Below are 14,436 nucleotides of genomic sequence, written 5' to 3'. Positions count from 1 at the left end.
CACACGGTACATCACAGCTTGCTGCATATGGGTCTGTGGAGCTGCAGATGGGCTTGTGGAGGCAGTGTGATGTTCTACTTTGAGATGTACCACCAACCTAAACATTGGCGCCTAGCAGCTTCCAGTACCACTGACTGATCCCAGCAGACACCCTCAGCGCTCTAGTCAGAGCATATTTGCAGACAAAATGGAGACCTGAACCATTTTTTTTTTTATTTAACGTTGAGTCATGGCTGGGGTTAACCATATGGGGTGTTCAAATGTAGCCTTCTTCACTACAACATTATTGTTTATTCATAATTGCTACTGTTGTGATGTTATCTTTATGATTTACGCAGTCTTATTGTTGTCTCCCACTTAAAAGGAGCACGTATTCTGGTTAATTTAATTAGATTATTAAGTTCCAATGATTTTAATAATAGAAATATAAAATCTACAGCTTTTTTGAAAAGCTGCTAGATATGAAGACTGTAGAAGTGTGTCAAACTTGTGTCAAAATCTAAAAGTCCAGCAAAGACATTTTGAATGGACCAAAGCTGTTAAATGAAACCGAATGCTTTGTTCACTGCACTGACTCGAGAATTGTATTTCTTTTGCTCAACAGTGATTATTGCATTTAATTTCTTGCTTCCTGACCAAAATTGTCTGAGTCTTTCATGTAGTTAATCAAACAGCCTATCAGGACTTGCGCAGGCGAAAACTTTCTTCGACCTTGTGGACACCATTTTCGGATCAATACCAATTCCAGTCACTATAAAATACCTACATATCTGTTGGTGCATCAGCCCGACTCCGTTGCTGCTGCTGAAATTGGAAAAGAACTCAAACGCATTAGCAGAAACCCCGCACCAATCCAATCATCATTTCTGCTAAATTTTCAGTCTCATTTCTCAGAGCGCCGCTCACTGCCGCGGCCAGCAGAGTCAGCACTTCCTGAGGGTTATTTCTCATAAAGGCGTGCGGTATGCACCGAGTGCCGGGGACCTTGTAAATACCCCTGCTGCACAACCAGAACAACACAAGTCTCGCCTCACTGCTCGGAACATTAATGGAGTCTCTTTCACATTGGGGCTCTGACTTTTATAGGCAAAAAAAAAAAAGAAGCAGTTTCTTTTCCACAAAGTGAGCTTTGCATCATTCTTGAACGAGGTCCTGCAGGTAAAGTGCATGCTGACATAAGACGTTATCATCACCTTGGCAAAGTCCAATGGTTTTGTTTCAGCTTGACCTTTAGGAAATGCCTCTAATTGTGATGCTTTTCATAACAGATTCCTCTCATGCCAACGCCCGGCTTCTCCCAGGATGTGAGAGGATGGCACAAACAAATTAAGGCACAGACTAAACTCCCATACAGATTAAGTCAATGTCAGGAGGAGGGGGCAAAGAGCACTCAGTGATGAAAGAGGATTGAATACAATGCACACCAGAGTGCCGCCTGGTTAAATCCCTTGATGGAGGGCATCTTAGGCAAAATAACAAAAGCTTTTGATCAGCACAGGCTTAAAGAAAATCCATTACAGACGACTAAAATGCCTTTAGTTCTAGCCTCTGCTGTCCACACAATGCTGTAAATTTCGCTCGATCTCCATTAAAAGCTCGAGTCAATCTGTATCAGTGGTAGAGGGAAACCTATGTGGGATGGTGACTGCGAGCGCTCTTGCACATTTCCCTCACATACGGTGCCAATTATTGACTTGACATGTTGGAATCTGTCCATGGTGCTGAAATGAATTGACTGGTGCTCACCCTGAGGCTTTGGAGCACGGCAGCATGGGAAACTAAATGATGGAGAGACGTTGTTCCTGATCTCCGTGGAGACCTGCTTATAACATCTCCACTTGTCCTCACTTAGATCTGAGACATTATGTCTCAAACAGCACAAAGTTAAAACCAAACGGCATAAAAGAAACAACAATATACCAATGGATATATAGTTTTGTACTTGCAAAAAAAGACTTAATTGAACAAAAATTCTGTTGACATGTATATCATTTACAAAATCCTGCTTGTGCTTCCCAAAACAATTCCTAGATTAAAGAAAATCTCACTACTCCTGCAAGCTTTTATTCCCCAGATATTTCATTTAATGTGTGTGTGTGTGTGTGTGTGTGTGTGTGTGTGTGTGTGTGTGTGTGTGTGTGTGTGTGTGTGTGTGTGTGTGTGTGTGTGTGTGTGTGTGATTAGAGGAGCCGTTGCGTCATGGACTCGCCGGGGCAGATGTTGGGTTAAGTTAGCTAAATCCACACCGAAAATGCTACGAGTGGCTTTTCAAAATAAAATGCAGACAACTTTAACTTAGTCAATGTGTCTGCCTTATTTATTTTTACTTGCGCAGAAAAATAAATGCAAAATCGACCTAATCCAAACCCTTTAAAAAGTTTTTTTCTTCTGGTATTTCACATTTTTGAATGAGCAGAAAGAAGTATGACAAAAGAATTGGATTTACTGAAGCTAAAAATGTGGACTTAATTTACTAAGTAGGTGGTTGGTGTGACTGGGTTTAATTTATTGCATGCCATATTTGTTTTTATTTTTCTTAAAAAAAACAAAAACAAAAATACCCCATAAAATTCTATGAAAATAATGTTTCCTTTTCCTACCACTTTATTCTTAAGTGCTACCTTGAGTTTGTATATTGCTTTAGATCCTGAATTTTTGGTTGTAATCTGACAAAATATGAAAATGTTTAAATACTTTTTAAAAATAATTGTATTTTTATTAAAGCAGAATATGAATTAAAAACTTTTATAGAACCTACATAAGCCATCTATATCAACAAAGGGTGATTGGTAATATTCTGGAAGAAAAACAGATCAAAGGGATTAGATCACCTTCAGTTTACCCGACAAGCAAATGTTGCGTCATTCTTTTTCATTTCTTTTAACTACAAAAAATATGTCATAAAAAAAATGATAGGAAGAAAATGTGACTAAATAAGTTCACGTTTTATTTAGAAAGTCTAAACCGGAACTCCCATTGTTGATTTTGGTGAGCTTGACGTTGGAGCCACCAGCTCAGATACCGATCAGCAATTGGCAGGTCAGCCGAGCACGGACGCTCTTGAACGGTGGGATGAATCGTTTCCGTCCCGGTTGCATTGCAAAAGACTGCCGCTGACAGTTTGTCACTTTTAAAAAGCGAAACATGCCTCATTAGCCTTCGCTGCTTTAGTGACAGCGTGAAGTTTGCTGAGTGAAGTGTTCTGGTGCGGGACGAGGCCAGTCCAGTGCTGGAAGTGTTCATGTTGGGACCTCGGCTTCAGTTTCAGCTGGCGGCAGCATCGCGAGTCCAGGCTGAACGTGCAGGATGAGACCGGGGCGACAGGCGCGCGACTCGGGCATCACGTTCAGGTTTGTGCCGGTGGCGTGATTCAGACAACCCCACCATGGAGGAGAAGTTCAGCAGACTCATTTTCATCCCCATTGCTGCGGTCATTTTCCTAATGATCGGCTACCAGTATGTGTGCCCGGCGGACAGCAACACCTGCCGCTTCAGGAGTGACGAGAAGGGGCTCGTCCAGCAGCGCTTGCCGGCGTTCGACTCGCTTTACTCGGAGCCGGAGGCGGACGAGGACTTCCCGGCCAAAATCACATCCAAGTTCAACTTCACGGAGCGGGACCTGGACAGGCACGTCGACTTCAACATCCGAGGGGATGATGTGATGGTGTTCCTGCACATCCAAAAGACCGGCGGGACGACTTTCGGTAGGCACCTGGTGAAAAACATCCAGCTGGAGCAGCCGTGCGACTGCATGCCTGGCCAGAGGAAGTGCACCTGCCACCGGCCAGGCAAAGCCGAGTCGTGGCTCTTCTCCCGGTTCTCCACGGGCTGGAGCTGCGGCTTGCACGCCGACTGGACGGAGCTGACGAGCTGCGTGCCGGTTGTGATGAACAAGAAGGACAAGAAGAATGTCCAGAAGAACAAAAAGTGAGTGCACCACACTCTGATTTTCTTATTAGCCAGGCGCACAAACAATTCAGTGCGTAAGCAGCCAAATATGCAGGCATTGATCTGTCCTATCAGTTTCAATTAATTTTTTAAAGAGTGCAAAGAAAAATTAAAAACAAGTCAAACTGTAATTTGAATGTAAAATGAATGATGCATTCATTCACTTTATCCCAGTGCAGATAGGGGTATTTAGAGGTTATTTTTTAATATTTCACTTTAAAATAATGTGACACTTTGACTTCCTATCGTTTTAATTCACAATAAGAAAGTCAATTTCCAATTCTAAATTCAAACAGTTTTGATGTTTTTTAGGGTAACTAGATGTTCCAATGAAGGGAGACACAAGGAGAAAAAAAACAATCCTAAAATTAGCATAATAAAACAATATGCAAGTCTTACTTTCCTTTGTTCAAATTGCAACTTTCTTTATGCAACAATGACTCAGCAAAAAAAAAAAAAAAAAAAAAAAAGCATTTGAGACAATGTAATAAATAAGTTGTGTGCTCAATTTTGTGCCACAAATACTTTACTATATTGAATGCACATTTTCTGATTTTCTTTATGTCATTAAATGCAGTTATAGTTGTAGTTTGGAGGTATAAGAGAGTCAGAGGGGGGACTTAACTGTGACGCAATTGGTAGAGTTGTTGCTTTGCAGCAAGAAGGTCCTTCTGCATGGAGATTGCATGTTCTCTCTGGGTACTCTAGCTACCTCCGACGGTCCAAAATCATCACTTTTAGATTGATTTGTCTCTTGGTCACCTTGCAACGATTAAGTGAATATGCAAAAATGGATGGATGGATATATAAGTCCATCCATCCATCCATCCATCCATCCATCCATCCATCCATCCATCCATCCATCCATCCATCCATCCATCCATCCATCCATCCATCCATCCATCCATCCATCCATCCATTTTCTTCCGCTTCATCCGGGGTCGGGTCGCGGGGGCAGCAGCTTCAGAAGGGAGGCCCAGACTTCCCTCTCCCCAGCCACTTCTTCCAGCTCCTCCGGGGGAATCCCAAGGCGTTCCCAGGCCAGCTGAGAGACATAGTCCCTCCAGCGTGTCCTGGGTCTTCCCCGAGGCTTCCTCATGGTGGGACGTGCCCGGAACACCTCACCAGGGAGGCGTCCAGGAGGCATCCTTACCAGATGACCGAGCCACCTCAACTGGCTCCTCTCGACGTGGAGGAGCAGCGGCTCTACTTTGAGTCCCTCCCGGATGACCGAGCTTCTCACCCTATCTCTTAAGTGAGAGCCCAGCCACCCTGCGGAGGAAACCCATTTCAGTCGCTTGTACCCTTGATCTCGTTCTTTCGGTCATGACCCAAAGCTCATGACCATAGATGAGGGTGGGAACGTAGATCGACCGGTAAATCGAGAGCTTTGCTTTGTGACTCAGCTCTCTCTTCACCACGACGGACCGGTACAGCGCCCGCCTCACGGCAGACGCTGCCCCAATCCGCCTGTCGATCTCCCGCTCCTTTCTTCCCTCATTCATGAACAAGATCCCCAGATACTTAAACTCCTCCACTTGAGGCAGGACGACCCCCCTGACCCGGAGAAGGCACTCTACCTTTTTTCCGGCTCAAGTCCATGGCCTCGGATTTGGAGGCACTGAGCCTCATCCCGGCCGCTTCACACTCGGCCGCGAACCGCTCCAGCGAGAGCTGCAGATCACGATCTGATGAATGTAACTAAAACACCCATTTGATATGTGATGGACTTTTTCCCCTTTTCATTTTTGCAATAAAAATCTCACTTTTGTCAAAATGTCCTATTGTTTATGACATCCAGTCCACCAACATCAAGAACTGACACAGCTAAAGTAAAAAAATGAATACATAAAATAAATATAAGTCTTATCTTTAAACATGTCAAATCAAAAGGTAACATTAAGCAAATAAGGTCGTTTCTGGATGTTATTTTTCAGCCTAAATCTTCCTTTTATTAGTACAATATTATTTTGAGGTTTTTTAGACATAAAAAATATGTCAGTTTCTAGAATTTCAATTGAAAAAGCTGGTTTTCTTTATGTTTTTAAATGCACCAACACATGTAGATGCCAACAAAATGAAAATAAAAAAAAAGAGAAAATGAAGTAATTAGAAAAAAAAATGAAGCAATTCTCAACAGTTGCCATTAAAACTATTGGATGAAAACACAAAGCCTCCTCCTAATTCACTGTTTCATGTGCAATTTTCAGCTACTTTTAAAAGATGTTCAAGGTTTGGCTTATTAAAATTAACAGTAGAAAATGTTAAAAATCCTTGGAGCTGGCATCTGATGGAAAAGCTGTTTCTACCTGTTGAATTAAAAGTGAGCTTATTGTTTTAAGTCGTCATTGTTTCCCCTGTAAAAATAGTTTACTTTGTGTCTTTGACTGTACCAACATTCAAGTAGAAATAAATATTACTGGTTAAAATTTTCCAAGTTAAACCATTTTTTACCATTAGCCAACATTGAATACCCAAAATGTTTTTTTTTTTTGTGCCAATTTAAAGATGGACTACAACTCCCTAAATCTGACTTTATGTATTATTACTGTTATTATTGGGCAGGTGATATCTGTTCTTTAAACAGCAAAACATGTTTTTTATGTTACTTCAGCTAATCAGAAGCTTCACTTACCATGATAAATTATACGTTTTTTTCTGTTTGTCTTGGTAGTTTTAGCAGGTCTTACACAAGATTTATCTTATTTACCCTTATTGGAAACAAAAAACATCAGACGACTCCAAATAAAGTCACATAACAGGAAATTGGGTGTGTGATACCTTATTGGCAAGTATAGCTGGGTAAAAAGGTGATAAAGATGCGGCGTTAACAAGCATAGCACATGTCAGCACCGGAGAGTCGCCTGTAACGCATTCGGGGACCAGCCAGGAGGAAAAAAGGTTTCTGCTGATCCGAAAGGTCTGTTTCAGTTTCCTGTAATTACAGCAGCAACATGGCTAATCTTAAGAGAATAAATCACTTAAGCCGACAGGGTCCTCTGAGGTGTGTGGCTTATGTGTTCGAAGCCAATTTGGCTTGCAGCTGGTTCAGAGAGCAAATCTCCATATGTTGCTGAGAGCACCGACGTGTGTCGGTGAGACCAAGGAGGGCCTTAAAGAATCCTCAGGAATCCATTTGCCGCCTTAAGTGGCAGCCGTCAGACTTAATTTAACACTTGGAAATAGTTTTGAAGAGGTGTCTTAAAAATCAACACCGTGGGTGAGTCAACAGCACTCCAGCCGTCACTTGTCCATTCAGTATACTGTTGGACAAGAGGAAAACAGCAGTCATCAACGAACAGCACTGCTGGCTGCCTTGAGTTCGTGATTAAAGATGGAATCAAATGTGCATTTTATTCAGAGTCATGTTTCACAGAGCAAGTAAGTGCTCAACTGGCACATGTGGGTGTTGATAAGTGAATATTCCTCAAGACTGCTTGCATTTTTTCAAGTGACAGCCTCTATATAATGTGCATCTATCAGCACAAAGTATTGGTTACATACGGAAAACGAGAGCGCATATCATTTTTCCTCATTTTCTCGAGATAAGTTATTTTCTTGATGGTTTTCTCAAGATAACTACATAATTTCCAGTTTTTTTGAGTTAAGGAGTTGGTTGGTTTCTCCAGATTAACTCATTATCTCAAGAAAACCATCGGGAAATGAAGTCGTTATTTTGACAAAACTATTGGGAAAAGGTATAGGCAGAAAACATCCACTCTTGGGCAATTTTGTTACAAATTCTCAATTGGATTCAGGTCTGCACTTTGACTAGGACATTCTAAAGACATAGAAATGATTTGAACCATTTCATTGGTTTAGAACCATCTGCTTCTAACAGGCTTTCCTTCAGGATTGCCTTATATTTCAGATGATTTGATATTGGAGTGAAACATCCTTTATTACTGCACCATAAGGAGTTCACAGGGCTGACTCCTCAGAGAGATTCAGCGGTTTCCTCAAGGACAGATCTCAATCTGTTTACTAGCACTTATAGTGATTCCTCCATTTACAATATGTCTGTTTTATAAAGGAGGGTGTCGAATTTGAGCCAAATGCATCATAACTCAGTCGTTTCCTGAGAAATTGCCAGGCGACCTGTGTCACAAATCTGTTGTTCTGAGTTTTGATTTCCCCGAGGATGATGCCCACTTGGTTTCCTGACTGTACAGCTTTAAAGACAGAAATGTCAAATAAGCAGAAAAAATATATATATAACTCACATGAAAAAAAAAACAATTCGGTGAAGGTTCCTGGTCTTTTAAGGTTAAGATTGCCTAGTAAGGGCCACATAGGGATGATCCGTGCTCTCACCGGGCTCAGTCGGTACTGAAAGGCTCTTTTCCTGTCGCTTCAAGGTCCATCATGGATTGTGACACAGACGTAGATGGCAGCGTGGGGAATTGAGCCGAGTTTGTGCATGAGTGTGCATGTTTGCAGACATGCTTTTTTTTTTTTTGTCTCCATAATGCTGTTTTTGTTCACCAAGTTTTCCTCTACCCGATGTTACAAGACAACTGTGAATTCAGACATTTTTCTCGGTCCAAATTTTGACAACAAAACGTTTATCTCAAAGGATACCTCATCTTATACAGGTCGCATATATAGCAAGAAGGATGCATTCAGACATGAACGGGAAGGAGACCGCCCACACTTGTCTTGAGGCTACATCCAGAAAGTTTTGATACAGTTTTAAAACAGAGGCTTATGGGATATCTATCAATCTATATATATTGTATAATATAAAACTATACTGTGATACATTAATATGTAGTATTCAGTTGATTCCCTGTTTCTTCCTGGTAAATTATTTACACAGCGTAAAGGGAAGAAGGCCTGTAAAAGCTCAGGTCTTGGAAAACCATCAAACATGAGTTGAGGGTTATGGATTTTCTGTCAAATTAAGGTTGTTTACGATCACATGGAACTTTCTAAATTTATAATATTTATAAGTTGCAATGAATTCTTAGGTTTAAGCCTATTTATGTTCTCTGGAGTAGGAGCTGATGCATATTTCAGAGCACCTGCCCTGTTCTCCATTATCCATCTCATCAGTTCAAGTTCATCAACCCTTACCGATATTGAAAAAATATCGACAATTTATGTAAATTGGAAAGGCAGGCTGAAGATACAAACAGCTCAATAAAATAAGTGAAGAAAAACTCTAAAATATTTGATTAGGGGACTTGTTAAAAATATTTTTACAAGCAATTTTAGCCTTTACCGCCATTAGCATTGCTAGATGTAGCAGTAGCTTCTCTATGTCATTTCTAAACTGGAAATATTTCTACCTTGAGTCTTTCAAGGATTCCTACATATAGGATTCCCAACATTTTTAAATCCTATATGTGCCATGGCAGATAGTTTAAAAGCTCAAAAAGGAGAAAACTAACTTACTAATTTATTCACTTTGTTTTCGCCTTGATTGTTTTATTTTCTCTGCTGCAAAAGTTTGCACAACAAAACCAACTTCTATACTGTATTTTCTCCTTTCTGACACTAAAGTATCTCAATCCACAAATCTCTACTGTAGTTCTATCTGATTTAGTAGAATAGCTACTGGCAGTTCTAATCATATGTAAAATGTATGAAGTTAAAACTTTTGGTGAGTGGTCAGTTTCAGACTCCATGTTTCAGACTGTCATCACCCGCAAATTGGTCAAAAATCTACTTTTGATAGGCTGATCATTCCTGGTTTCTTCAGTCACCATGTTTACCGTTAGTTTGCTTTGTTAGTTATTTGTTCTAATTACTTGAAATAATAGACATTATATTTCTCCCTATAAGCTTTAGTTGACAGATTTTGTTTAACCAATTAAATAAATATATAAAAATTGAAAGAACTCTCTAAGGGTGCATAGAAAGGTGTGATTCATGAGTCTGCTAAAAGTAATTTTACTAATAAGACGTGAGACTTCTTTATACCGCCATCTGGAGTTTTCACTTGTTTACCCACAACTTCTTCAAAGACCATCTGTAAGACATTGTAGTACTTTGTGACAATAGTTGGAAGTATAGGGCTAAGCATTATGGTTAAGGGATGAGGAGACTGGCATTTTGTTGCACTAAACTGTCAAAATGATGGAAAGTATGAGCATTTTTTGGTCCAACGATTTAAACACACAGGGGGTTGTTTCATCCCAGCTTCTCGTCTTATAGCTAACCTTTTAAAATCTTGATGATGACCCGGGATCAGATCAATAAACACTACATCTATGGTTCTATTGGAATTATACTAATTAATAAAAAAAAGTTCCACCTTCTATTTAGGGCATAAAGTGGTAAAATTTTGCATTTTCTAATAATAAAAAAGCAAAAAAGGTGAGTAAAAATGTCTTGTGTAGTATAATTTTATGCTGTAGACTTTAAACTTTATATTTTTGTGGCCATAATGTTTCTGCGGGACGGTTATTTAATAGACAAAAATATGCGTAGCTGTCTAAATTTGCTGCTTGCTTAATTCTTCACCATCTATCAACTAATGAAATATCTGGGCCTCGGAGGGGTTCTTATGGGAGGATGACCCACAAATTCTTCACTACTCTCTTCACACTGCATACAGAATGTTAGGAGTACAAAATGTAGGACGGTATTGTTTGTCAGTGGACGCATTGTTGAGTTTCAGATCAGATTTTTGACATCAGACAAACACAAGTTGTTTAAATGCAGAATCCAGTTTTCAAATTCTTAAAAAGTCTTAATTTCTTTCATTTAAAATCGAGGCCGCATGATGTGTTTGATTCAATACAAAATGCAGGGCGGCCTTAAATATGTAAAAAAAAATTAATGGTGGGAGTATTTATTCTCATTTATTGGAAAAGGGCTACCATTTCAGATGGTTTTTTAAACTACTTTTTTTCTTAAATATTAAAAAAATGCTTGAAAGCTAAAATATTTCAACGTGGCAAGAAAACATAAACAGAAGTAATCCGTGAAGGGATCTTTAGGTTTTTACCTAAACCAATCGCCATCACAGGAAAAGATGAATATTTTGTACATTTGGTGTATGTTCCCGTTCCTGCTGATCCGTTACACAGACACTCCATCTGTCTGCTTTAGAGATGCACTTTACAGTCACCTTGAAATCACCTCTCTCCTACACATCCTTCCACCACTAATGAAAGCGTGAAAAACGCAGACAACTGCTCAATGTTACATAAGTGCCTCCACGCTTGCACTGGGAATGTTCTATGTTGTGTCTTCGACAGATAAGTATGTTCTGATATGCAGGAATAACGACGAAGAACTGGAAGGGGACAAGCACTCGTGAGCTCCATAGTTAATGAGAGCTTGTTAGATTAATGCGGTATGTGAATCTTGTTTACAGAGCACACCAACAAGCCAGTAAAGAGATTTGATTAAGAGATTTGTAACTAAGTCTTCTTTAGCTGGTGTCTTCCTTTGCTCTTTCCTTCCTTTATCCATTTACATCTATCCATCTTCATAAGTTCTTTTTCAACTTGTGAAAAAAATCTAAACTAAAACCCAGAAGAAGCGTCTTTGAATGCTAACTAATTGCTTTTGTAGGACTTTTCTTTCAGCATGGGGTTACAGCACTCGCATCACAGCAGGTAATGTAATTGTTGTAAGACCAGACGGTAAACCTGCTTCAGTCGCTGTTCTGCCACGCTTAATCTCGGCTGCAGGCCTCTTATGGGGCACTCAGAAAGTGTAACCTTGTAATGAACCTCATTATTTCAGATTTCAGCGTGTACTTGTACTTTTAAAAAAAGGCACCGTACTTAAGGTCCGAGCTATTCTTCTGGTAAGAATATAATAACCGGGGTGACAACAGCACTAAAGGTTTCAGTTTTAAAATACAGAAAGATAATAAAATGAAAGCCCATCCTCTGTCACTTGTCTTCCAGTAATCAGAGATTGGGGTAGCAGGTCAATGAGAGAATCCTGGACATCTCTCTGCCCAACTAAACTCTCCAGCTCATTCTGGCAGATACTTGGCCACAAAGTATATCCTTTGTCACTAGTGCCAGGGCTTTCAACTCTAGACCTCAAGGGCTGGTGTCCTGCAACTTTTAGATTTGTCCCTCATACAACACACTTAATTGAAATGGTTCAAGTACCTCCTTAGTGCAGTGAAGTTCTCTAGAGACCTGCTAATGATCTTATTATTTAACTCAGGTGTGTTGAAGCAGAGACATATCTAAAAGTTGCAGAACATTGGCCCTTGAGGCCCAGCGTTTAATGCACTCCTTAGCAGGAGATTTTTTCGGCATACCCAAAAAATCTCCAAAGGGAATTTTCCAAAGAAAGGAGCCCAGCAGGGCTCCTAATCAGATACTTGACTAACCTCAGCTGACTTGGATGTAGTCTTTCTGGCCACCTGATACTTGTCTGCTGTTTTATGAGTTCCAAGCACTAAATAAGCCCATAAATACTCCCTGTCCTGATGGTCATCTTCTATCACCAACACAACTGGAACCAATGACCTTCAGACCAAAGGTCCTGGAAGACATACTGACTCTGTTCTCTACTCCACTAGAATGCTACCTTTGGGTGAGCCATGCCAGGTTACTGAAGATAACCTAGAAACATGGGTTTAACTATTCTGAAGGTGTACACTATAGATCAGGCGATCTGAGCTGACCGTCACATTTGGGTTCATCAGGTCGGTAGGGCAGCCTCTCTCACCAACGGATTAAACTCTCAAGCAGGCGGTGATAAGTTGACACCTCTACTCTTTCTTTAAAAGAATTGTAAAGAGTCAACACTGTATGTCCGATAAAACCAAACCTCAAAATAACGTTAAGGTCCAAGGTGGCCTTGTATCAAGTACTACATTTCCTCGAATGTTTTGGTCGTTACAACACGTCCCAAAGCTATCAAAGAAGTGCAACACCAAAACGCTGCTCAGGTTCAGATTAGAAAGGCTTTTCCTCCTTGGCACACCACTCTAGCTGACTCCATCATAGTCTACTCAGGTTCTGAAGTCACGCAGGAGCACAACAGAATTATTAGATAGCCACCCTGGCAAGACACCATCCAGAAACCCCAACAAGACTAGGTAATCTTAGCTAATGAACAGTCAAAACACTCCCTTTTGCAACTCAAAACCATAAGGAAACAATCTTCTTGCTCACCAGACAGGATTTCACAGAGGCATCAGCCAGAAGTCTGTAAGAATCCCCTCACTCATCAGACCAGTTTACCTGGACACCTATGGAGTAGAAAAGAGTTCTGCACTCCTGGAGTTGGTTTTAAGAGACCAAACTGTTTGAAGAGTTTTTCCACACACACCTACCTGGCATGGCTCAACCAAAGGTGGCATTCCAAGTCCTAAGAGCCAGATTATGGTACCAGAAACCAGGATGGTCCAATCTCCACTATTGTCATCCACCCAGGTTATAAAACACCCAACCTTCCTGGAGGTGGTGGTCCCACTTGGAGACATAAATATAATAAATTGTAAAAATGACACCAGGATAAAAAAAAAAAAAAAAATCAATAATTGCCAACAAGAAAGCTACTGGTAAATTCCTCATCAAATAAAGTGTAGATATCTAAAATTTTAGCATCTTTTTTAGACAACAGCTGAAATTTCGATCATATCATTTGCTAAGATATTGTAAAAAGTCCTCCAAACTTTTGGAGGACTTTTTTTTACTGTGGATGGATATTATTTACAGGTCAGTTGGTCATTGTTCTTATTCCTAGTAACATTTTTATCATTTAAACAGTAATTGTCACAGTCAAAACTGTCTTATTTTGTGGGTTAAAAGTTAACACTGTAAAACATCAACTTTGAGAGTAGGCAAAATTGTATTTGCTGTCTTCTTTAGCTTAGAGGACAAGAAGACCGCAATGACCTTCGGCAGCATTTTATTTGTTTAGCTTTTCTGAAATCAGTCATTTGTATGTGACACATTTTTTAAATTACTCTATTGTCCTCATTATTATAATTTTGTATAGACTCTTACAGGTATTCAAATAAAATAATAATAAAAAAAATGTAATTATATTGTGGATCTTGCAAGTTTTATTATCACCTTTTAACCTGAGAATTGTATTTTTAGGTCAAGGTGAAGATGTAGATTTTTTTGAAAAGTAGGCTGACGAAGATTAAAAAGATTCAGTGTTTGGTGTATATTCACACTCGTTTCCTCACACAACCCTGGCTTACGGGTGGATTCGGGGCAAATGACGTCAGCTTTTTGCTGATAAGGTGTTGACATTTGGTGTTCCTATTTGGGCAGCGTGTTAAAGCACCAGCTTGTTAGTGCCGTCTGTTGCAGCATAAAAAAAATATGTAAAAAAGAAAACATTTACCATGTTTACTACACTTTATATGTCAAAATCATATACTTTATAGATTAATATGTAGGCATAACAGCGTGCTAAATGAATTAACTTTTTCTGAATGAAATTACCAAAAAGTACATTTGTATATTAACCCAATAAGGATTTCTTGTATTTAGAGATTTGTTGGATAAACTTTTGTTCTTTCTAGAAAATAAAATACATTTAATAGAA

The 14,436-nt window shown here is 39.8% G+C and overlaps 1 protein-coding gene across 1 annotated transcript in view; it reads left to right on the top strand.

Annotated features, from left to right (window-relative positions):
• The first annotated feature begins 2,945 nt into the window (after positions 1-2,945).
• Positions 2,946-14,436, top strand: part of LOC103474404 (heparan-sulfate 6-O-sulfotransferase 3-B-like) — a 28,746-nt gene continuing 17,255 nt past the window's right edge. Inside the window, exon 1 of the mRNA XM_008425326.3 lies at positions 2,946-3,927. Coding sequence (XP_008423548.2) covers positions 3,386-3,927 — 542 coding nt within the window. The 5' untranslated portion in view covers positions 2,946-3,385. The remainder of the gene's footprint in view (positions 3,928-14,436) is intronic.

This window comes from Poecilia reticulata, chromosome 2 (genome assembly GCF_904066995.2).
Source record: "Poecilia reticulata chromosome 2, P_reticulata-male-v2, whole genome shotgun sequence".
Taxonomy (NCBI): Eukaryota; Metazoa; Chordata; class Actinopteri; order Cyprinodontiformes; family Poeciliidae; genus Poecilia; species Poecilia reticulata.
Note: the sequence above shows the minus strand (reverse complement) of the source record. Positions and strands in the feature narration are given on the sequence as shown.